Source organism: Theobroma cacao, chromosome 7 (assembly GCF_000208745.1).
Source record: "Theobroma cacao cultivar B97-61/B2 chromosome 7, Criollo_cocoa_genome_V2, whole genome shotgun sequence".
Classification (NCBI taxonomy): domain Eukaryota; kingdom Viridiplantae; phylum Streptophyta; class Magnoliopsida; order Malvales; family Malvaceae; genus Theobroma; species Theobroma cacao.
In genome coordinates this window covers 4,347,531-4,373,506 of record NC_030856.1, presented here as the reverse complement: position 1 = coordinate 4,373,506, position 25,976 = coordinate 4,347,531, and the positions used below count along the sequence as shown (strand labels likewise).

The following is a 25,976-nucleotide window of genomic DNA, read 5'->3' as shown; positions in this document are numbered from 1 at the left end:
GATAAACCTCATCACCCATATGAAACCCCATAACCAAATTCTGATGCCTACCACTCCTCTTATAAGCAATAAAATGGACAACTCCATTAACAAAATCCCATGGAGTCACCATCCACAAAACCATACTGTTCCTCACTTGTCAGCGATTTAGTATACAGTGAAACCAAATTCTCAACCTTTACTAACAATTAAGTTACTTGCTTTTTTAACTTACAACAACTACTCCAATAAAGATTTTGGCTGTTCTTGGTATTATTTGTTCCATGCAAAAGGAATTTGGCGTTAGGGTGTTAATGCTAAAGGGATTCAGTGTTCACACTATATATCCAACAGAATGTTCAGGGTAGCACAAGTTTTGACAGTTTATGAAAGTAGGTTATAGCTGTGATTGTAGAAGAAGACAGGTGACGTTGAGCAATATTGCAAACAGCTATGATATTGCCTAATTTATTTTCCAAGAGTCATCCCCCCATCCATCCAGTCCATTCCTGTTCATACATTGTGAATGGGATGCATCAGAGTTCCATCGGCAAGGCTTGTTTTCCAGGAGGAAGATTTCAAATTCAAACCACAAGCGCATGCTATGGCAAATGCTTCCTGATGATGACAGTTCCTTCAGTTATAGATTCTTGGTCAAAGGCTTGGAACATTGCTGCGACAGAGTGAGTCCAGCAAGCAAAGAAAGTGGAACAGTACTTACATGTGGTGGCTACTTTCATTTGTTTTCATAGCGACCATTCAGAAATTCTTGTGATGGAAACCTGTTAAGGTTTATCAAAGTAAACAACTACAATGCGACTAATAGTTTGCATGAAAATTTCTATTTTCTATAGAAATTTTCTGGTACCGTATCATGATATTTTCACAGTTAGTGGTCACAATATCTCGAACAGTATAAGAAGAACTTCCATACATACAATCAACAGAAGATGGTATTACGTAACATACGAGTGTAATTTTCCATTTTGCGCGATATGTTCGAAGAAGAGCCTGTCGAGCCTCATTTCACCACTGCTTCTGGCAAGTGATTAAACACCCTCAGAATGGGGTTCTACTCTCATGTGTCAATCCCTGATATCCTCCTCTGTTCCCATCTTAACTTATCTCATTACTTGCTCCTGCAAAAGCAAAACAGGGAAAAATGTAAAGAAAATAGAATAGCAAAGGGGCATCATATTCTAGGCAACTCTTGCTTGCCCACACATTAATCAGTCAGTTATCATACCTCAGATGGACCAACGGGTGGCAAACTTGAATTAGCTTCTGCTGGTGCCTCTGCGATCCTTGCTTCCGATTTTTCATTTGAATAACTAGCAAAGGTAAAATAAAAATTAATAAAATCAACACCAAAAATAGGACCTAAGTAAAAATTTTAACAATATGACATAAAAGTGATATCAGTAAGAATGTCAGACTGGCAGATAGCACAAGGGAAGGGTTCAGGGGTGGACTTAGAAATTTTTTTTAATTGTGTTATAATTAAAATAAATAAAAATATAAATATGTTAAAGATGACTATAATTGTTCTCGACCATTTTTCATATTTTGAAAATAGTGCATGATATCATCAATAGAAATATTATCAAATACATCTTTATCAATATATATCACAAAGCAATCATTTATCCAAAATTACTAATCATTAGCATAAATTAGGATATTAAAATTAAATAAAATACGATTTTACATAACAAATTATTAAATTCAACAACTAACAATATGACAATTTTCTATTCATTAATCAAAACTAAATATAACCATCCACAAACCACATAAAGTTAAATACAAAAATCAAACAATTAAACAATATATCTACAAAATAAATAAATAAAAGAATCATAATTTCAATATATTATTTAATATGCAATACTATTTTTCATTAACTAGATTACAATTATAAACCCAAATTATCAAATTAATCAAAAAATATTTAGACACGAAATATTTAAAAATTTAATTTTAGTTAAAAATCACTTACAATTGAAACCTAGATAAATTGCTTTAAAAGAGGAAAAAACACAGCTAAGTATCGAAAAAAGGGAAAGACTTGAATTTTTGGACAAAAAGAGTAATTTAGGTTTTAACTTTTTTAATAAAATTTTAAATTATAAAAGGAAATTTTTTTACTTTTTCATGTAGTATTTAACTGTTAATATATAAATTAATTTTTCATAAATCACTTTTATTTGAAGTTATTGACCCCACTTCTTATAAAGTTGTAAAAAAATAAATTCATTTGTATATTAATTACCCTAAACTATAAATAAATATTATAAAAATTAAATTTTTTAGAAAGTGAGTGGTGTCATGTGACACCATGGGACATTGGTCCGTGGTTTAATACTCCAACAAACCTACCCACACCCACTTGCTGCAATAATGGGTTGTATTGTGGTCCTCAGTTATAACTGCACCAATTGCAGTATTTAATAACTGAAGACAGCTTGTATAAATGCACTGATGCAGGTTTAACATTTTCAAATAAAATATTCTTAGAGAAGAGGGTAATGACTACAGACAGATGTGCACTCTGACAGAAAAGGTATCAGGTCCGCAGTATAACACTCACACAGTCACACTAGCATATATTACTTGCATATCTAGAATCTAAAAAACCTAAGCTTATATGAATGTCTTCCATGATATCAACTTTGAGATCATATATCTCAGAATCATATTAGTAAATGCAGCCAATCAGCTATCATTTTTCTCAATTGGCTAGTTTCTTGGTAGAAACAGTGTTTCTCAATGCTATTGCCTAATATCTGATAGCTCAATATTTTAGAGACTTACGTTGAGAGAATTGTCACCCAAATAAGTTCTACACAGTCCACCCAAAGAAGCCTTTGTTCGACTGGTATAACACCATAAGTGATAAGATGAGCAAACGGCCAAAGCTTCCATCCAGCCTACACGACAACCATGCACAAGGACAATGTTAGATTTTGTCCTTCTTTAAAATAATTTCTCCAGTTTTATTGTCATCACAGAAGAATGAACCAACACCACAATGCTCAAAAACAGAGTGAATAAATGGCAAGGAGAGGAGATTCTCTTACAGTCAGCATAGGCCAGAATGTTGCCTTCAATTCATTAAAAATACTGATTGGAGATTCAAGCCGCAAAAATCCCAAAACTGTAAAGTAAATGCTATTCCAAACTGCTGCCCATGCAGTTTGGTCAAAAACTACTTTTGCAGGAACCACCCACCAGTCTTGGGAGGGAAAAAGCTCCTGAGAAAAAAGGGTATGTTGATTCAATAGATCACATAAAAATCTCTAGTCTGAACCCGATTTGCTAGATACATAGTGCAGAATGATCACCTCACAGAATTGGTAATAGTAATGAGACAGGGAACCATGTAGAGTAAAGCCGACAAGGCCAGATCTGAACATTCGCGTACGATCAAACTCAAAGAGAGGTTTCCCTTCAAAGCACTGAAAGTTGCAGGATACATGCAAGATAGAGTTTAAGATACAATTTATGACCAAAAAAAAAAAAGATTTATAGTATTTCTTTCACAACATAAACTTACCTGTGCAATCCAATCCCCTAGGGAATAGACAACTCCACTAATAACCATTTTTGCTAAAACAGGGTTTGTCTTCAAAACTTCCTCATAAGCACTCCAGTTATGTTGAGGTGCATATCTTAGTATCTCATAAAGCGTCCATCCCTAAGAGAAAGCCAACAAATGATTTCTCATAGGTTGCAGATCAAATTAATTTCTCATAAGCATATCAAACAGATTAAGATCTAATTTATTCTGAAATGTTCAGGCCATCATATGGTTGTTGAAGTTTCCAAACAGTGCTTATTTGTTAAATAAAAGAAACTAGTCATCAGAACTTTAATTAATAAGTTAAATAAGTTAAATCCCACATTTCTATGAAAATTAGAAATATAAATTCCCTACAAGAAATTATTCACCAGTTGGAGACAGCTAAACAAATTGTTTTTCACCACTTCAGAAATCTTGAATACTCAGGCCACTACATCTATAAGCAATAAATTTGCAGATCTTCTCTAATCAACTCAACCATACTGCTTCTGCCCTATTTTCATCCCCATTAACCCCCAACTTCCATCACAATGAGGTTCTCAGTGGCGTATTGCTGGAAATTTATTTTGAACACATCTAATATTTGTCCAACAAGTTCTTCTAGCTTCAGACTCCGTTCATATGAAAAGGCTTGCTCTAGCTGTTCTCTGTGTACACTATTCTAAACCTTATGCTTTTTGCTACAACACAAGATTATTCCAGTTGTTGCTTCACGAAATCTCTCCCTTTTACCTATCATAGAGCATCTCAGCACAATACCTAACAATAAAGCCCTCAACAAACAGGATACCACAAACTAGGAAGATATAGCATCAAAGCTATTCAGGTAATGCCTGAACAGCTTAGCACACATCTAGATCAATCAGGAGATTTCCAATATGACATCTTGTAGCTACAGAGAAACAAAAAAATCCTGAAAGTCAAAATACAGGAAATAAACTGTCTAATTGTATAAGAAAAAGAGGAAATTGAACTGCTTTAATGCCAAGATACATACAGAACAAATAAAGAGATCTTTAACATATTCATCTCAGAAAAAATCTCAAAAAAAGGAGGAAAGAAACATTCCGAAGTCAAGCAAAAAAAAAGATACCTTTTGCATTCTTCGGCAACTAAAAAAGCAAAAGGAAGAAAGAGAAAGGAGGAGGGCTTTGAAAACAAGAAACTAGCAGAAATTTCATAAAATTCATATATAATTAGGAAGAGTAAATAAAACCAATCTGATAATCCTTCTCACCAATACCAATTCATATGATTTTGCATCCAATCATCACTTTCCCAAACTAAATCTCACAATTTTACAACAAAACACAACCACTTCAAAAGAAAATTGCAGTTGTAAATATATACACAACCTTACCTGCCAATAATTATGATCAATGGTAAGCAACTTGGTAAGGGCAAAAGTACCAGCAGCAAGGACAATAGTAGCATTAATAGTTCTATCTATAAGCTTCTCCATATCCTCCGCACCTCCTTCTCCATCTCCAAATCCACTCCCCGAAGCTGAACCTGAAGCAGAAAATCCTTCAAAAGATAACCTTCCTTCATTGCCAAACCCACCTACTTGACTCGCTAACTCTCCTCCTGCTGGTTCACTCTCCACCTGACTCACCGCGACTCCTTCTTGCATGTCAGTAACATCCTCACTTTGCACTGGTATCACATCAAGCTCCTCAGCTAATGAGTTCACCACCACCGAGTTGGCCTTCCTGTTGCTGTTCTTTCTCCATTTGTTTCTCGAGAAAGTAAGGCTCTCGGGAAGCTTTGAGCTGGTTAACGGGGAAGCTGAGGCCTGCCTAGAAATGGGATTTCCAGACTTTGATAAATAAAGGAGGCCTTGTGGAGTTATCGTCGTGTGAAGGGACGCCATGGCTGAGTTTCTAGGAGGATCAGAGTTTGAGTCGACCGAGATATGACTCGGCGCCTAACAAAGACTTAACTGCCACCTGTTTTTTTTTTTGTTTAGATTCCCCAACTATGGAGGTGCGGGAAGAAGAAGTAATTTATATGAGGGGTGAGTTTGGGTGGAGTGATTCCATGAGGTAAGGCTTATGGTTCTATCCAATTGATTTTTGTTAATTTGTCTTGATAAACGGTGGTGATGATAACCATGAGTGTGTTTTTGGGTTTTTTTTTAGATTAATTTTTTTATAGAATTAGCAAAAGTTGACCACATCTAAATCCCTAAACTTGATTTAATTTAAAATTTAACAAATTTGACATAATTTAATTTGATTTAAAAGTTAACATCTTAAATCTTATTGTTATATCTTAAATTAAAATTATATCAAATTTTAAATAAGATTTATATTTGAAACATCGTTACCCTATCACTTATTTAAATATAGTCTCTCCATTAATAAATAAATGTGAAAGTTTGGAAATCCTCAAAAATAAATATTCATAATTTTAAAAATACTTATTTTAAAAGATTTTTGTAATTTACATATATTTCATAAAATTATTTTATGATTATTGGATAGTATATAAATTGTCATTCACATGTTACATCAAATATAAATCTTGCAAAATTATTTAAATTCACTACATCTAAATACGAAGAATCTTGATATAATATTTTAAAAAACTTTTGAGTTATTAAAAAATTTAAAATAAATTTTATTTTTTATTACGTTTAATTAATTTTTTATATTTTTATTTTAAATCAAATAAATATTTATGACTAACTGTTGACTAATTATTATTAATTAAAATAATATTTATGATTTTTATATCCATCACGTTAATATGACATGTTGATTTCTCATGATAGATGGTAATATGATAATGTAGTAACGTGATAGTCTCATCTTTCACAATTTCATTATAATAGGCCAACATATTATGTGAGTATCATACGTTATAAAATAATAAATGTCATTTTAATTAATATAATTAATCAAACGTTATTTATAAGAATCTATTTAACTTAAAATAAGAATATAAAATTTTAATTAAATAAAATAAAAAAATAAAAACTTATTTAAGTTCCTTTGGATCTTGATTATGATAGTGTATGTTACTACTCTGGGGTGCTATTCAGGGGATAACCTTTTGCGTGTGTGCAAGAGGTAGAATTAAGATGAGAAATATGGTCCACACAAGAAAAGTAGGCTCAAAGGTTTGAGACAATAATAATTGTATAATCATAATTGACAAATTAAAAAATAAAATAATATTAATACCATGTTTTTCACATTTTTATTAAACTTATTGTACTACATATTAATTAAAATATATAATACACTCTGCATAATTTGTCCCCTACATTTAATTTAGTAGGTGAACATATCACAATTGCTTTTATAATCCAAAAAGTACACCTTTCTCTCCTTTGAGTGATTGATTGGCCTTTTTTTTTTATTATTGAATGAATATTTTTAGATTAAATTGAATTTGAACCAAAAAATTTTAAGGAAATTTTCAACTCCTTTTCACAAAACTATAAATCATACTATATATATATATATATATAAATTCAAGCTATCATTTACTATTTTTAATTAACAATAGTATTTGGTTTTCAATATTAAACTATAATATGTAAATGTAAGTTTTTTTTTAATTATAAAAAAATGATTAAATTTGAAATTTTAAACGAAAAATACTTACACTTACAATTAGTACTAAACCGATTACTCAAATGCAAAAAAGCCGACTCAATTATCTAAACCATCTATAAAATTCAAAAAGAATATGAATGGATGTATCCTATAACCCAAGATTAAGAAAATTAATTAGAATTTTTTTTTCTGCTATATTTTTTTTGTTATTTCTGATTTTTTCTTGATTTGGGTTTTTATATTTTTGATTTTTATAATTAGGACCTTCACATAATTAAAGAATTTCTGGCTCCCATAAGAGGTTCCTATTGGTCAAAACTCAAAAGCAACATCCAGAAATCCAGATCATCACTGTGGGTGGGCCCATTTTAATCCAAAGCTGCCAACTCAAGCCCATAGGTAATCCACACAATTTAGGTCAATGGGTCCCATACAAAGCCCCACATGAGGATAACAACATCCCAATATATCTCTTCGTTGGTGATTCTTGATAATCACCAGAATCCCGAAGCTTCTGCCTGCAAATTTTGTAAACCACTCAAAAATCCCATGGCCCTCATTAAATTGTTTTTATTTAGATATGTTTGTTTGTACATGGAATGACAATGTGGGCAGCTTTTGAAGCTTTCCTCAGAAATTTTTGTGGCCAATACCTTGACACAAGTGTCTGGTTTTGTCTCCCCTTGTTAGGTTGGGATTGTTCTTGCTTGAGGGCAAGGAATAATGGAGTAAGAGTCAAGGAATTTAATGGGAACCTAGATTTTTCGGCCATTGGACTATTCTTTAATGAAATAAGATAATTTTTAGATTTGTTTTATAAATTCAAGACTCACATGTGTAAGATCAATGTTTACTTTCTCAGCGTTTTGTGTATGTACAATTTTTTCAAAAATAACATACATTTAGTTTGTAAGAACAAAAATCTTCGAATCTTATTGCGAAAATAACAATGAATATATACATATATAGATTCATGTATGTATATAAAAAAAAAACCATTTTAATCAAGGATGAAAAGTTTTTATGACAATGAAATTTTCTTTCTTCCTTATGAATGAAATTATCTTCCTTATAAAATAATTCCTTCATTTGGACAAATACACAACCCTAATTCCTGGTTAGTGATATACCATTTGCAATTTTGCACTGCAAACTTATGGAATAGGCCAAGGTTTGGACATGCTTGGGCCTTGGCATTAAAGAGCAAGCCCCTGCTTCCAACCCAAACTTTAACAAGAACCTTCTGTTTTTTTCTTAAGGATTAAACCATTTAATTTTACCTTACAATTGCAAGAGATAAGTTTAGAAGTATGTTTTCTTGTGAAAGATATGGTGCTGTTTGCATTGAGAAGGTCACACGGGTAGGAACCAGGATGATGTTAAGTTTATTGGTAATGTTTCCTGCATATATATTTTCTGGATGACTAAAACTGCAAAGACAAACCTTGGACAAGAAGGCTGCGGAACAACGAATTTAAAGAAGCAAATGCAAAGAGCAAGTCTATGGATCTGAAGTTGGTGTTGACAATCCGTTTCAGAGCAAGTTTATGAGTCTATGGGTTCGTAAGGTGATAAACGTGAAGCCTATTTCAGAAGAAGAGGCATTGGCCTTCCAACTTTAGAGTTAACGTAGAGACTTGTTGTGAAGGAATATGCCCGGTCTGCCTCTTACAATTGCTGTGGTAGTTGGTACATTGAAAGGAGATGACCCGTCGTATTAGGAAAAATGCACTGAATGAGTTGAAAAGGCGAACAGGGAAGGTGGAGGGAGTGGAGCCTGAAGTAATATAGCGTTTAGCATTTAGTTTTGATCGCTTAAAAGATAAGAAAGTGAAGCATTGCTTCTTATGTTGTGCATTATATCTTGAAGATTTTGAAATTTGAAGCAAAAGAGGTGGAATGGGCAGCGGATATTGAGAAAAAGTGTCGCTTATGAGCAATTCCATATCAGAAATTCCCATGGCTCTGTCACCTCCACCATGTCAACTGCTTCACAACCTTGTTACTGCAACTTTAACCGATGGACAGGATCCCAGATTCTTTCTTTGCAAACATGCCTTGTCTGAGTGTTGTTGGATATCTAATGATTACCTAATCCCATCTCTGAATTAAAGAATCTCACTTCATTGTTGGTTTCTTATTGTGAAAGACTAAGGCATTTGCCTTCTCTTTCAAAGCTTCAGGGATTGAAGAAGTTGGACCCTTGTCCAAAGGCATGGAAATGTTGGGAAATCCGAGGTACCTTCATCTTTATGTATTATTAGCAGGAAACTGCTAACATTATTCCCTCAAAAGAATCTTTACTCAGAACAACTCGAATTTAAACAAGTTGTTTCTGCATTGGTTGTTGCTTGCCGACCTCCAATACCTGAAAACGTTTTGGGTGATTCATTGCCATTTTCTTCCAGTTTTAGAAACATTAAAAGATGATGATGAAGGATAAGGAACTGACAAAATCAAATTCAATATTCCCAAATGGAGAAAGTTGGAATTATGGTCATCACCAGAATTGAAAAGAATTTGGAGTAAAAGTGGAGAACTGGTTTGTGATTCTTTCAAATGCATCTATTGGTGCATATAAGATTTAGATGGAATTTAAAGAATTGGCAAAATTAACTTCAAAATAAGTTTTTCAATAGATACTATTTTTAAAACTTTTCGCCCCCATCATTCAGTATACAAAAAGAGAATTATATGAATAGCCTTAAGGATACAATGAAATCAATGTCTAATTTCGTTTTTACAATTTATAAGAGTAAACCGCTAGATACATCCAAGGGTTTACCAAGTTGTTCAACCTTAGAGCTTACTTTTAGCAGCAAATAAATTATAAAAAATTTGGATTTCTTTGATATATGATGAAAACTCAAGTATTTATGTTTATAACGCTTCCATTGCTCTTGATTTTTTTACTCTTGTTTTATTTGTTTTTGATGTGTCAAAATGGTTGGCAGTAAATCTTTTATATATGTTTGCAAGTGTTTCTTCTTCAAAGACACAACTCTTTCATCAATGTATCTCTTTCTCTTAAAGATACCTTTGCATTTTGCAAGACACAATTATTGGATAAAGATATTGTTTCAAAAATCACCAGAACAACCATTTATTCCATAAGACATAATTTTTGAGTAACAATATGAAAAGATAATTTTGCATAATTAAACTTTTCAATTATGATGTTTTTCAATTATTTCATAATTTTTGGATTTAGAAGTATTTTTCCAATATGTCACTTTACCAAATGATATAACTATTTACATGAAAAATTCACTTACAATCCAATAGTCACACTGTGTCACTTTTTGTAACATAACCATTGAGCTAAGATAACTTTACTTTACGTAATATAACTTTTTGTTTTGAAAATACACCAACAATCTTCCACCATTTTCAAAATTTTCAAATACTAACAACTTTGGGAATCTTGTGCATAAATGAACATATCCTGCAAATTTGAACCTTCACTTAATGAGTGTGGTTGGTTCTAGTTTGAATTGAATGGTTAACCAAGCGTTGAACCATCGATTCTTCATTTAATTAGTCAGGCCACGAAACACACACAAGCTCCTTTACTCACTTGGTATATAGTTTTGCCAACACGTTTTTTATGGTCTTGTATTTTGCATCCATTCATGAGTGCTATCAAAGTCAAGCCTTTAGCTTTTAGCAATGGCCACACTTCCACTCATTTAGGTAGCTCCCATTCGAAGTACTCTGTAATTATAGTACTTCAGCATATACATGTTATGGGTCTATTGAGAACTTTTATTTAACCTTACCTTACACATTACGGGAATCAAACACTATGCACATCGGGATGGAAAATATAAATTAGTAATTGCAATCACCATTAGGGCTGTGCAAACGGGTAGTTCTGTTAATTCGGTTATTGGATATCTAGTAACCGAACTAACCGAACTCTTGTATAAAGCTAACCGCAACCGAACTTAAGTAAATAACTAACCGAACTAATCGAAACCGAACTAACTCGGTTAGTTCGGTTCGGTTATCGAAAACACAACTGAATAATTTTTTTTTTCTAATTCCTATTTGCCTTTTGAAATGTCAGGCCCATTTTGCAGAGGGAAGCAACTTTGACTTCCAAAAATACATAAAAAGAGCATTGGAAAAGGAATTTGGAGTGGTTGTGGGAATAAGGTTGGTTTTTGATAAGAAATCTTGATGTTTCCCTCCATATTAAACCTAATAGAATAAAGTTAATAACAAGATTTCACCATTGCTCTTTCATGTTTTCAGCCTCTGGATATGGATCTTCTCAATGTTCTTCATATTCTTCAATGCACATATTCTAAATGCAAAATTTCTATGCTCTGCACTGACAAACATATCAATGCTAAATGCCAAGAAAATAACATGCTAAGTTTCAAAAATGTCTAAACATCTAACTCAGGCATATAAAACCATAGATAAAAATAGGATGCCTAAAGAGCAACAACCACTGTCAGACACTAGATTTAGAAACATCACTATTCACAACTGGCAGTCTGGCACAAAACACCCACATATGACAAGCAAGTGTTAGCATCGTATATTAACTTCTAATACAGAAATAACAAAATATCTATATATAAACTTCCAAGGAATAAAACACAACAGAAATGAAAAGGTAAGCATTCCTAGAAGCTACAGGAAATTGGATACAGAAATGAAAAGGTTCCCATGTTTCTTTTAATTATTCTGAAACTGTTCCACATATGCTTGCAACAGAGTAAGTAATGTAAAAGGGTCAGCAAACTATGTATAAAATGAAGTAGCCTAGATTAAATTAATAATAACATTCCAAAAAGAAATTGTCTACCAACTTCAACCATTGAGATGACACAAGACATTACTAACAAAAATACATACTAGCAAAAATAGACATTACTAACATTAGCACCAACCACCAGAAGCACTCATTTCAGAAGTAAGAACCAATATATGCTCCAGCAGCACCCCCATCTTTTCTTCTGAATGTCACAAAAATTTTAAATAAATGAATGTCACAACCTTGTCCAATTAACACAAGTATACGAAACCGATCTTGAGTACTAGTCTAAAACTTGATGAAATTTATCTGAATTTGTTTAATTTTTTAAATCTTTAATTATAACTGATCTGCTACCTAAATCATGATGAGAATTCTCACATAATTGCTGTCTAAACCTAGTAACATTTCCTGTTGGCTAAATGTTATCTTAGCCTCATAGATTGTATCATGTTAACTTTCAAATCCCGAGTGTTAGGCTTTGGATGCGTCATCTGATCTTTCATCTCTAAAGGCTCTGGGACTAGGCTCATCCAAATAATCCCTAATAATTTAACTTTTCAGCATCATTGGATAAGCAAAAACGATATTGAAAGAATTGATAAAAGTAACATTAAAAGACTTTTATGCTTGTTTCATTCATCTAATTTTTACAAAACTCCTACTGACAGAAACCATTTATGTTTTCCATATAGATTTCAATGTTCAGGGAACCTAAACAAGAAAAGCGATGTTTACAGCTTTGGGATGAGCATATATTGTCCACTAGAATGTAATTTTAATTTAGAACAAAGGTGATCAAAATAAAATTTTTTATATAAATTTGACTAATTTCATTTTCCAGAAATGAAACAAGAGGGGGTTCTTCTATTAAGTCCAATCCATGTTTCGGTAGATAAAGAAATTCTCTATAAAAGAAACACGCTTGCCTGTTTAGAGAGGTAGAGACGTTGGTGATTCTCAAGATGAATGATACATAAACAAACTTTATTGATGGTGGCAGCAGAATGAATAAAACTTACCAGTCACTTTGATGAGGGTAGGGCAGTCGACAGCAACAAGAAACCCAACCAGAAACCAGTTAACCAGAGACAAACTTGGACTTGTTCAAGATGAAGGCAGAAACCAGAAAAAGCAGTCCGCAGAAACCAGATCAGGCTAGAGTGAAGACCGGACGTCGACGGACGGCAGCCAACGGACAGCAAAAAGGGCGAGAGATGAAAGTGGAGAATGGAGAGTGGAGAGCTGGAGATGGGAGATTGGGAGTCATGAGAAATAGGAACAACCAAACAGGACGGCAAAAATTAGAAAGAGGAATTGGGGATTTAGATTTAGGAATTTTTAGCTAAAATTACAAAAATGCCCTTGGTTTGTTAAGTTAGTTCGGTTAGACATTTTTCTAATCGAAACTAAACCTAAGTCATTACACTAACCGAATTTCTCTATCCGAATTAATCGAAAAACTGAACTAACCAAACTGAAAAAACTGAACTCATTTCGGTGCGGTTCGGTTATTCGGTTTGGATCCAATTTGCTCACCCCTAATCACCATGTGGTAGAATGGTCAATACCTAAGACTAGCGTCGAGGTGAGTTTCCACCATTGAAGATTTAGTTGATAGGCTAGAGTCCCTCCTGAGGTGTTTATTACCAAGTCTTTTTTAGACCTTCAGTAAACAGATCTGCTAAATTTTTATAAGACCTCACTTAACTAATAATGACTATACCATCACTAATTCTTTGTCTTACAATCTTATGTCGAAGTCAAATGTATCGACTCTTTCCATTGTATGCTTGATTATATGCCTTTGATACCGTTACTTCATTCTCACAATGGATCAAGATTGATGTCATTGGTTGAGGCCACAATAGAATTTCACAGAGTAAATCTCTCAACTATTTTACTTTTTGGGTCATAAATGCCAAAGCTATAAATTCAGTCGCCATGGTGGAGTCTGCTTGATAAGATTGTTTCTTAAAACCCCAAGAAATAACACCCCTACCAATTGTAAAAATCCAACCAATCATAGAGGTATGATCCATCCTATTTGAGTTTCAACTAACATCTATAAACCTTTATAAAACAGAAAAAAAACCTAAATAACAAATTTCATAATTCATTGTACTCTTTAAGTACCTTAGAATTGGATAAACAATATAACAATGCTCTTTACTTGGAATACTTATAAATTTGCTTAGCATCCCAACCACAAAGGCAATGTTCGGCCTTGTACACACCATAGCATAAATTAGACATTCAATACCCTTGTATATTTATTTTGTACTATTGGCTTGTCTTTATTAGATACTAGCCTTAAATTAGAAACATAAGGCGCAGACAGTGACATACAATCTAACTTACTATACTTCGTTATAATTTTTTCAAAATAATGAGATTAAGACAATATTAAGCCATTATTGTCTCTCATTATTCTTATACTAAGAATAAATTCCTCTACACTTTTATATTTCATGCCAAAATTTTTTGACAAGTATCTTTTTGTGCCCTCAACTTGTTCCAAATTGGTATTAAAGATTAACATGTCATTCACATATGGACAAATGATGACACATTTACCATTATGGAATTTGCTATAGACACGTTTGTCGGATTGATTGATCTTGCAACCTTTAGCTAGCACAACCTCATTAAATTTATGATGCTATTATTTAAGTGCTTGTTTTAATCCATACAAAGACTTTACAAGCTTACATGCATTCCCTTCTTTCTTAATTAACATCATTGTACTTTAATATATAATCAGAATGTCAAATTAACACATCAAGGTATATATTTAGACAAGCATCATTATACCTCTATTGCACAATTAGAATGTCATTTCAAAGGTATTGAATATCTATTTTGTACCATTATGCCTTCGATGATAAAATAGGAATGCACCATATGGGGTTTAAATGGAATTCAAGGAATTGGAAAAATTGACTTCAAGGCAAGCCTTTCAATAGATGTTAACTTTAAAACTTATTTCGCTCCCACCACTCGGTATGCAAAAAGGAAATTATGCAAATGGTCTTAAGGATATAATTAAGCAATGTCTAACTTCATCTTTGCACTTTACGAGAGTAGACTGCTAAATACTCCCAAAGATTTGCAAAATTGTTCGGCTTTTGAACCTACTTTTGCAGCAAGTAGATTATAAGAAATTTGGATTCATTTGATAGATGATGAGAACTCAAATGTTTATGTATATAACACTTTTACTACTCTTGATTTTTCTGCTTTTGTTTTATTTGTTTTTGGTGTGTCAAAATGATTGACAACAAATCTTTTATATAAGCTTGCAAGTGTCTCTTTTTCAAGAATACAACTCTTTTAGCAAGACACTTCTTTATCTTAAAGATATCTTTATATTTTGTAAAACACAATATTTAGATAAAGATATTGTTTCAATAATCACTTTATTAAAATACAATCATTCATTCCATAAAATATAATTTTTGAATTACAATATAAAAAGATAACTTTTTTTATCTAAACTTTTCAACTGTGGTGTTTTTCAATTATTTTTAATATTTGGATTCAAATGTGTTTTTCTAATATGTCACTTTACCAAGTGACATAGTTATTCATATGAAAAACTAACCTACAATCCAATAGTTATACTATGCCACTCTTTGTGACATAACTTTTGAGTTAAAAATAGCTTTTCATTATATAATATAATCTTTTATTTTGAAAATACACCAACACTATCGATGTCATATTGTTTGATAACTCTGTTGCGTAATATTATTTGATCAATACTTTGTTCAATCTATAACATACTTAAAAAAGAAGCTTTAAAGAGGTTTCCTCTTACCACATGTTAGTTAAAAGGGTATCCGCGTCAAAACTTAATAGAAGGGGTTTCAACTCTTGGAGATTAAGCTGGGGTATGTGATGAGTTGAGAGTCAGAAGGGTTTTATCTTAGGTTTGCTGGGTTTCCCATCTTTTGACAAGTGGATTCTTGGCTCGTGTGCAAAGCACGGATCATAACTCTAGTACCTTAAATATCAAACATTGCCTCCTCTACTAGTTATGTTGCTTAGGCATAATTCCATTTTCCATTTTCCTTCTATAGTCATGATGATCGAAAGTTGCTTGGGGATAACTGCTGGAAAGCACAATCCATTTTCCACAATCGACTTAATCTTGGTACTTGGGGAGCAGATTCTACTTGAGGCCTACACTTTTCAAGACATAATGCATGTAAATGTTCTATTTTTCCTTGAGAATTACAAATTTCAACATATACCTGGATGCAGATGGGATAAATATAATATTTGTTGATCTAATTCCAACTCATAAAGGCATTGGATCAACGAGCAGAGAAGCTACAAAATCTTTCAGGAGAATTCCAGAGAAAGTGTAGCCATCTCCATCCTTGTACGCGACATCTATTACGCGTGCAAGATTGATAATACGCATGAGGAGTGGCATTGGGACACTGGTTGGATGGAGACATTCTTCGTTTACATCCTTCCATGCCTCAGAAATTTGTCTGTAAATTCATCTACTGCTTTTTGTCTCGTGGTGTCATGTTGCTTCATGTAACACTCCACGCTTGAAGCTACATGCCCTCTCTTTTGCTCAAACTGCATAAGAAGAAGAAGCATTCAAAGTTGAAATTCAGAGGGTAGAGAAGAAAGATATATTGAAGCCAAGGGACGGTGGAAAAATTATAGACCTCATGGGACACTATATCGTCAGTGAGTCTGCAAATTATTGAAGAAGCTGTAATCATTTTGGGGTTACTAAGAATCCAATCAAAAGCATCCTTGGTTAAAATATCCCCCATTCCAACAAAAGATGTGGTTGATAAGTAAGTAGGCTGAGGTGACTGATGCAACTTCCATGTACTCTTCCATTGTTGGAACATATTTATAGTGAAACCATTTGGCTTCAATCAGATAAGCTCTAGCTAGATCTTTCACCTGGTGAAAACCAATAAAATCATCCTCCAATTAAAATAGGTTTTTTTTTGGTCTGAAAAAAAGTAGTACTAAAGCAACAATCTCTTTTGGATTGTAAAAACTTAGCTGAGGCTCACCACTTCTTTAGCATAGTGCATCCGATACAATTTTCCTTCATCAATCATATATTTTTCAATGTCGTTGTAAACATCTAGGAGTGCCTCATAGAACACTTTCATATACTCTGGCAGATGCTTTATTGCGCTGATATCCCATCTGAAAACAAAGTAGCCAACAATCAGAACTAATTTAGACCTTTAAGTAGGAAGAAAATACAGTAAAGAAGGGAGTTCAGATACCGTACGTCTCAATTGCTTCAGTAAGGAGCTCAAGTTCTTTGATTGTACCATGCACATCGTAGATGTCATCAAGAATGGAAGCCATGGCAATTGCTTTGGTCAATATTTTTCTACCAAGGAAGTATTCTGGCTCAAAGTACACTCCTAAGATCCAAAAGTAACATTCCGTTATTCTATCTCTAGCAAACGGTAGCTTCCTTGGTACATCTAAATCTTTCCACCACCTAAACCAATTCATTCTGATTGATTCAATTAATTGATTCCTGCAAGCATATTTTATCTGGATGCTCTAAGTTTCAGAGGTTACCTTGCAATGTCACAGAGTTCCTTACGGTGCTCTCGTTGTAAAATGTTGAAATCTAACTTTGCAAACCTTAATAGAACTTCATTATGTAGAGGATCTTCTTGGCAGGAACGTATGTATCGATTGGCCTCAAGCCTTGGTAAGTTCTTATGGAGAGATTGCCTTAATGCATGACTTATCTGTTTTGAAAGAGAGGAGGCTGAGGTTGCAGCCACGGACTGAAGGTGAGTGGTAGTGAAAGCAAGTGCTTCTTCTAATATATCCTCCCCATGGACCCTTAAATGTGTGGCTTCATACAGGCTTAACATCCCTCAAACATCGTACGTAAGGGATTCTTTGAAGTTACCTTGATTATCTTTAAACTTTTCAAACACGTCTGCTTCAAAATTCCAACAAAAATAATGAGCTGATGGTTGTTTAGTTGTGTTATGGTCAAGGCAGACTAGGTATCAGAGAACTAAGGGAACGTACCACATGAAATTCTATATCCATGTTGTCTAAGTAACCGAAATCGTAGAGAACTACTATAAAGGTTGTCACTGTCTTCCTGATCACAGCAGTTGGAATGGATAGTTTGCACTTGTTGCAAGATCTCATCAATCTCCTTTTCAAAATGGTAAGACACACCCAAGCGTTGAACTGAATCGATCAAGTCAAGTTTTGTTGCAGGCTTTTCAGACATTGCCAGTAGCAATATCTGCCTCACTTCCTCCTTCAGCTATTGGTGCTCCATTCTGTATTCAGTTTCCTAGACAAAAACATTATATAGTCTCAGCCCCACTCAAAACTTTAGCCCAAAAAGGCCAGAAGCATGCGGATATGTAAACATGAACAAACAAAAACATTTGTTCTTTTCTTTTGTCCTACAGTCTACATGTAATATTTGGTAGCTTCTTCTCTAATATATATACTTAAGTCTTGTGGGGTAATGCAGGATTTTGCTTGCTAAAAGTTCCTTTAACTTCACAGAATAAAAGCATTAGAGCTTGCTACAACATGTTTATGTAAAGTATATGCAATAAAGTGCAACTTAATTACCTTAACATTGGAGGCACATGAAAGGAAATAATCACCCCAGACATCAGGATGAAAATTAGCTGACCGACGATTGTTTTCGGTTTTGGAACATTGTGTAGGAGCAAGTGCAGCAGCTGAAACCTGAAAAGACATCCTGGTTTTCCCTAGTACTATAGTTTTTCTCCTACCAGTTTACTAGTTTAGCTAGCCTGGCTATTTGGGGTGAAGGAGTTTCATGGACTACAGGAATTTATAGACCTTTTACAGGCTGGTGGCATTGTCACATTAATTACATGGAAAATTTTAATTTTTTTTATATTTTTGAAAATAGAATGAAAATAAATATTTCGATGTCTCAGCTTACATGACAATGTCCAGAATGAAAGGAACGAAAACAACTTATTCTAGTAACAAAAGTTCAAGGATGAGTTTGGCCCAAAGGGTAATCAAACATATGCAGACCAGACATTTTTCCTTAAACATGGCCAGTTTTAAGGAAATTCGGAACAAAAACGTTAAACTCATCAGCAAATATATATGCCAAAGGTAGAAACGTGTAAAAATTCTGATCAGAAATACTAAAGAAACAAGAACAATCATCATGCAAAAGCAATAAGATTTTACTTTATAAATCCAATAAAATCAGATTTTTTCTATCAATTTTTGTTTTCATTTTAAAAATTGTTAGGCAAGGAAAGAAACACGATACATTTCAGTATTGGTCAGGTATACTCTAGTTAAAAACATAATTTGATTATCTGATTTCATTCATGGAGGAGCTGCAGTAATAAGTGAAGAAGCATCATCCCGAATGTACTTCTGAATCAGAATTGTCTGACCGGCAATGTGAATGGTGGTCAGCAGCAACAGTTTTGAAACCTGGAAGATAAGGACACCTCTGGAATGTCTGGTTGAGAAACCTTAATTAATGTTATTGACCATGGTGGCTTTATTACCACAATAAAAACCCACATGGGATAATATATAGGCTGCTTGTTCTTCATTTTTCTTTTCAATGGGGCCTCAAAGAGGACATTGAATATGAAATGAATGTGGCTCATCCTTGGAAGGGAGCTTATTCTGTGGTAGAAAGTGAACAAGTGAATATTGATAATGGATCAAATGAGGGGCTCAAATCTATGAATGATCTTTTTTTTTCTCAATTTAGATGGTTGGTTCAAAAACATGGTCGATAAGATTTTGTGTAGGAGTAACCTGATGATATATCTCGAGTTTCTTGTTGAAGAGATTATCATGCCTTTATTAGATATATAAACAATCAAATATTGTTTCAAAATTTGTAGGTCAAATGCCCTTTAAGCATTTGTTAGTATTCGTCTCTTTACCCTTTGAATTAAGATCAATCATTAACTATCTAATATGGAAATGAATTTTTCTTTTTTTCGAAATATGAAATATAGAGATTTGATTAAACGTAATTAAATAATAAATACTTATTTGATGTAAAAAGGACAACACTAAGAGACAAGGCGATAGGTTTAACATATGCCATGTTAGGCAATTAAGACTCATCCTAGCTAAAGTTAACAAAGCCTCAATGAATTGAATTGAACAATACCAGAAGAAAAAAAAAAAAGAATGGATTTGAAAAGTGGTTTTAATTTACAACAACATTGAGAAAAAAAAAGAGGTCAATTCCTTCAATAAGAAGTACAGCCAGAACTGCTCCAGAAATGATCTTTACAGATTAAGAGCATAACCCTGCAGCTTCAATATTGCACCTGATACATCCATTTCAGAAGAATCTGGGGATGACCTTTTTTCAAATAGTTCATTGGCTCTCCTTTGGTAATACTAGGCGGTCTTGACCTTCAACTAGCTTTGCAGCTCGAATGACATCCCCAGTTCTTATCTGTGGTAGAACTTCTCTTCCAGCAGTTGTATATCTACCAGTTGAAATTATATCATATGAAAAAAGTTTGATCAACAAGTAATCTATACAAATTCGGGCGTATTCCTGAAGGTTAAGATGACATTACCCGAAAACTGAAAATTGACCTTCATCAAAGGATATGCCTCCTAAACCAGCCTACAAAACAAGCAAATCATCAGCATACAGCTATAGCCATATAAATAGTAAGATATATCTTGGACAGGAGAAGTAAAATGAATAGTAACATTGAAGTAAAACTTACATTTCTTCTATCATATAGATAGAAGAAAAACTGATATGGCGATGAGTACTCCTCAGAGTCTTCATTGTGTGCCATAGCAACAGCTCCATAGACTGATAGTGGAAGAACTGGCAATTCCCCATCCTTCCATGGGAATTAAAAGGATAAGAATAAACACTAATGGAAAATGGTTATTAGCTGCAGTTTCTGGATATATTTAGAAATCACGTATGGACTCATACCTGCACGTTTAAGGTTGTTTTGTACAAAGGCTCAAATTGTCCTGATGGCATTATTTCTAAGGGAACACTGTAACCATTCTTATCAAGACTGTTTTCTGAGATAATTCCTTGATTAATACAGCTGAGTTTTGTCCCATCATATGCACCATCAATCACCTGAAGAATTGTAATTCATTCTGTCAGGAGAGCATTTGCAGTCCAATCATTTCAAATGTTCTTGTTCACAAATATTGCAGTATGTTAACCAATTTGCATACAGGAAACTTGCATGATGTAAATCAGGAAGTCAAAGAATAGAATAAACAGATTCATCCACTATAGATTTCAGCTTTGCTACATTTATCAATCACAAATAACTATGGCTCAACTAATGAAAGCTTTGCTCCAACTACTAACCAAGGTTGATAAGGTTTAATCAAGCGTTATCTTATATGAGAGTATAGTCATGTTGTCATCCATACATGGTATATGAACATATACATATAAACCTTGAATCTTTTCTTTTGTTCACAAACCATTTCATCACTACAAAGTATCATAAAAAATTTAATAGGGGATTCCATTGAAACTTAAATGATAAAGCATAAAAAAATCAATAGAAACAGTAAGAAGTTTAACTACCTTACCAGTTTTGCAAAATTCCCAGTGGTTAGTGGTGCTGAATATCCATCCAAAACAACCTGAATTAATAGTTGATAATACGTTAATGTTTAATTCGAAAAAGTTCCATTCAACAATCAACACCCAATTAGCTAGCTCTCTAACTCTTTTGACTGAAAAAAAGAAAAAAAAATTGGCATAGTTAGCAGATTTAGACCAATTGCAATGGTCACAGCTTGTTTTGCCTCGGCAGTACTAATTGTCATTCCATCATGTTAGGCCACAACCAAAGAGGTAGGAGGACAGCTTCTCATGACATGTAATATAGTCTTAAGGTGATAAAAGCAAAAGGAGGAATTGACATGCTGACATTTTTGTAAAACAGTCAGAATCATGAATGACCAACAAGGCAATAGGATTGACCACCAATTGAAGAGAAAAACAGAGGGAGAGTGAGATGAAAGAGAGAATTGAACATCAATTAGAAATTTGCTATTTAAGTTAGAAGCAACATTAATTAACTTCAAAGTTCTTCATCTAAAATTAATAAATGCACATGGATCTCCAGCCATATCCGGCAAATAGTATTAACAACAAGCAATAAATTAATCACTATTCTGCTAAATGTCTGGTTCGCACACCTGAATTGTGGCAGTCTTTCTTGGTTCACCACCGGCTTCTGGAGTAAATGAAGAACCATCTCCTTTCTCAATATTAAGTTCAACAACTGCTCTCCCTGTTAGCCTAGAGATCATAAAAAACACCATTTCAAGTTAAAAGTACAGACACTACCAGTTTAAAGCCTACTTATCACATATGCAGTCTTGCCTGTTAGATGAGACTTCAATGAATGAAAATCACCATAAAGCAACGAAATACATGCAACATATAACTAGAAAGATATAGCAGTACTAAAAATTGCAGTTCAAAATAATACAGTTGTTCCTGTAAGAATGTTTTGTTACTGTGGCTCATTAAGAAGTTTTAAAAGAATTAATTTGACCAACTTAATATCTGATGGGAAAAAAAGGTAGTCTCCATGATATCCCATAAAAAAGAAACTGAAACAAACCCATCAGATTTCAGGACATGCTTGTTGTTTTCATCAAGTATCAGTGGCCCTCCACATTACTACAGAATATATACCGGGTACTTATACATTTACAATAAAGCAATCACTTGCACAGAACAACCTTAAATATGCAGAGAGTTGTGTGATGTGTGACATGAAAGAAAATGAGGAAACTATGGCATGGTTCAAATGTATACACTAAAGGTAGTTTTTTGTTCACGCAAGTGACAACTCCTATATAATCGTTGTGAGCCTGAAGTATTCGGTTTAACAATCTTGTGCAACATGAACATGGCAATAAGATTATAAGAAGGGTATTGCCGAATCATGGACTTCTTCTGTAAAAACTGGAAAACATGTTTCACAAATGATAGATGTTTCTCAAATATACCAAAAAATTTATCTTTGCTTTGGTTTGTTACCTTTTGGTCCACTGTCATCCAAAATTTGATAACCAGGACAAAATAAAATGCTTTAAACAATCAGTATATAAAATATAAAAGTAACAACCCTCACTAATATATTCAGATCCTGACTTCAGCTGTTAGAGAAGACTGACCTTGGATATTTCAAGTATTGCTCAGGTAACAGAAATGACAACCCTGGGGCCTGTTCCACAATAATAAGTAGAGCTGTTAATATGCTCATATTGTTTTATCAACATAAAACTTCACACACTACCAACAAAATGGCTGCATATAAAATTAGCAGCTATAATATAAGGAAAGAAAGCCAATCGATATGTTGATTTTACAAATATCATGTAGCACTTAATGCATCAAAAATAGCCACAAAGTATAACTGGGGAGTAAGAGTTACCTGTAACAACTCCAATTCAGCAACAGTAACTAGTGAAGATGCAAGGCCAACAGATACTTTATCTGGATCCTGATCCTTGATACATTTCAGGAGTGCTTGCAATCCTTCCTAGTAAACCAAGGAATACTACAATCAGTCCATGAGGTCTCTGCAAATAATCATGAACCCATTCATCAGGGAAAACTCATTCCTATCGAAGCTAAATTTACATAACTGAGATGCTGGACTCATATAGTGGTCAGAATCTAGGCATGATGAATAGCAACCCAAGGATAAAAGAGCCCTTCCATTTTCTAATACTCTGACACTATTTTCTGGCCATATTCCATTTATTTTCCGACCCTATTGCTTTACAAGCATAGTCTGAGTGAACTTTTAGCTCAAAAATGAGAAATGAATTACAATCAAATGAGTCGAGGCCAACTTCAACAGACTTAACACTGTATTTGAGATTCTCATCCTGTTCTTGTTTTTCTTCCTTTAGTGAACCAAAAAGTAGCTTTGTAGTTAATTTTTATGGAACGTGATCTCATCACAATAAAAGAAGATAGAAAACTATGGATGTTAGAGACTCTCCACAGTATTTTCCCATACCTTCCCATCAATAAGAGATGTGTAAAGTATTGAACCCTTCTCCCTTAGATCTGTGGGTATACTTCCTAAAATTGAATCCTTTCCATCAACTGCTATCTGAAATTAAGCAGGGAGATTAAAATCAAAAGGAGAGGGAAAAACATAGATACACTGGAACAAGCATGCATGAAAAAACTGTTTATGATCTTGCACATGGGAGGACAACAGAGAATGCAGAGCATGAAAATAAAAGATGAATTAAAATGGTGGGATATAAAGTGAGATCTGCAAGGTGAAAGAAAAAAAGGACGAATTTACAAGAGAAGGTGGTATCCAAAATATAGATAGAAAACAGAACATAGAAACAATGAATTGCAACATGGGGAACAGCAATCTGCTCTGCAATAGAAACGTATGATCTGTATGGATGATCCTGCCTAAAAGTTACTCAGCAAAATCATTGTGGAAACAAAAACAAGAAGAATAGTAAAATCCCCATAAAATGCAGGGAGACCTGTCAGACTAAAATGCAAATATTAAACAGCGGAAATCCCATCACATATTGATTCAATTTATTGAATTACACCAGGCTTCATATTTTGTGGACTCCAGTGGTATGAGTTCTTTATCTTCTTTAAATTTTGTACAAAAGGAAATACTTGATACCTTTAGAGCTTTCTTCACATTACCCTCCATGCTTCCATAAGGCTTTCTTTGTGGAATCCTTAGCAGGTATGAAATATCTTCCAAAGAAGCCTAAAAGCAAAAGAAAGATGGTCAAAGAGGCTGATTAGTATCTAATTATACAAAATATGTGAACTCAACTATCAATTTACAACCTGTATAGCCTTCATGTTTGTGTTTGCAGGTATAGCCCTTCTCAAAGCAAGCTCCCCAGTCCTTGGAATCTTTGTTTCGGGAGAGTAAAGCACAGCATTTGCAGGCAAAACGGACCAGAAGTCCCAACCACCTAAAGGCAGCGGAGATGAAATTTGGGCTAAAATAAGTACCACAGCTACCAGACTCTCAAGTTTCTTTCCATTCATAAATGTTGACAAGTTCAAACTTCTAGGAATATTGCGCCAGGGTGATTGATCCTGCATCACTAGAAGCCCTTTTAGAAGGTAGGACAAATCTTGAAAACAGGAACCGGATTGACAAAGAAGCACATAAAAGGTGAAAAGGTGAACATTTGAGAACTATCAAAGAGAAGAAAATGTGAAACTGATAAGATAATTGAACAAATTTGTCAAGTATGTAAGCAAGTTACTTACGTTCTTAATTAATACTTCAATGTTCAAACTCCAGACAAACTTAAAAATCTTAATTCAAGTTATGGACGACATAGAACATGTAACATTCCAGTCACAGGCACATAAAGATCTTTCTGACTGCAGACGGCAGTAATGAGATTTTTGAAAGAGAATTGTGAAGAAAGCAAGAAACCAGTCATTAAACACAATTGAAAATCAGAAAACAACATCAAACCCCACAAATTATATAAAGGTAAATCCCACAAGAATTCAAGGTGAAAACCGAAACCAACAAAGAAAAGAAAAAACCCCAACCTTGACAAAGTCTTTAGAAGCCTTGCACTGAACTTTAAGTTGAACTGGTCTTGCATTCTCTTGACTACAAGCATGGCTGAATCGAAAAGCGAAATGGGTAGAGAGGAAATGCTGCTTTGGAGTTGAAGGAGTGAAGGAAAGAGTAATGGAAGAGGATAAAGGAAACGCCATTGCCAAAGAAAAGGAAAAGTTGGTTGGTAGTTACACTAAGGAAGGATGGAGCGGTTTTGGCGCTCCTCATCTAGAAAAATGATTACGTGGAAGATTTTGATTGGATGGTTGCTGGCCTTGTTGGATGATGATATGGCAACTTAGGCCTCAAGTTAGGGACGTGATTGGGTTGAAGTCCACACTTCATGACGCAAAGATAGGTCTTAAGTCAGGCCCAACCCACGGATTCCTATCCAAACGAGGGATTAATGGATTATTGCCTTAACCCTGCAACCAAACAGTCGTAACAGCAAAAATACGTAAAAA

At 33.9% G+C, this 25,976-nt stretch overlaps 2 protein-coding genes and 1 pseudogene across 3 annotated transcripts; all 3 read right to left on the bottom strand.

The window, feature by feature from the left end:
* On the bottom strand, nt 169-5,551 carry LOC18593857. Its single transcript, XM_007021253.2, has 7 exons — nt 4,923-5,551; nt 3,536-3,676; nt 3,324-3,437; nt 3,060-3,233; nt 2,794-2,909; nt 1,226-1,310; nt 169-1,118 (listed from the first exon to the last, which is right to left on the bottom strand). The coding sequence occupies exons 1-7, from the start codon at nt 5,433-5,435 to the stop codon at nt 1,101-1,103; spliced, it is 1,161 nt and encodes a 386-aa protein (XP_007021315.1). The 5' UTR covers nt 5,436-5,551; the 3' UTR covers nt 169-1,100.
* On the bottom strand, nt 16,018-19,412 carry LOC18593856 (annotated as a pseudogene).
* LOC18593854 (peptidyl-prolyl cis-trans isomerase CYP37, chloroplastic) lies at nt 19,970-25,717 on the bottom strand. Of its 2 annotated transcripts, none has more exons than XM_007021248.2 (12): nt 25,500-25,717; nt 24,771-25,028; nt 24,598-24,687; nt 23,953-24,048; nt 23,359-23,466; nt 23,099-23,148; nt 22,109-22,211; nt 21,494-21,547; nt 20,868-21,023; nt 20,647-20,769; nt 20,491-20,540; nt 19,970-20,397 (listed from the first exon to the last, which is right to left on the bottom strand). In XM_007021248.2, exons 1-12 carry the CDS (start codon nt 25,668-25,670, stop codon nt 20,283-20,285), a joined length of 1,374 nt encoding a protein of 457 aa, XP_007021310.2. In that variant the 5' UTR covers nt 25,671-25,717; the 3' UTR covers nt 19,970-20,282. The 2 variants fall into 2 exon arrangements, with proteins under 2 accessions (XP_007021310.2, XP_017980521.1); XM_018125032.1 differs by having other exon boundaries at nt 24,771-25,036; nt 25,500-25,586.

What these genes read in the sequence shown, in the direction of transcription:
- LOC18593857 (XM_007021253.2), bottom strand. Translation starts at nt 5,435, where the DNA reads ATGGCGTCCCTTCACACGACGATAACTCCACAAGGCCTCCTTTATTTA. An exon ending in TAGGGGATTGGATTGCACAG is followed by an intron (nt 3,438 to 3,535) that starts GTAAGTTTATGT and finishes TGCAACTTTCAG; the next exon opens with TGCTTTGAAGGGAAACCTCT. An exon ending in ACTATTACCAATTCTGTGAG is followed by an intron (nt 3,234 to 3,323) that starts GTGATCATTCTG and finishes CTTTTTTCTCAG; the next exon opens with GAGCTTTTTCCCTCCCAAGA.
- LOC18593854 (XM_007021248.2), bottom strand. Translation starts at nt 25,670, where the DNA reads ATGGCGTTTCCTTTATCCTCTTCCATTACTCTTTCCTTCACTCCTTCA. An exon ending in ATGTGAAGAAAGCTCTAAAG is followed by an intron (nt 24,049 to 24,597) that starts GTATCAAGTATT and finishes GCTTAATTTCAG; the next exon opens with ATAGCAGTTGATGGAAAGGA. An exon ending in CAATACTTGAAATATCCAAG is followed by an intron (nt 22,212 to 23,098) that starts GTCAGTCTTCTC and finishes TATGATCTCTAG; the next exon opens with GCTAACAGGGAGAGCAGTTG.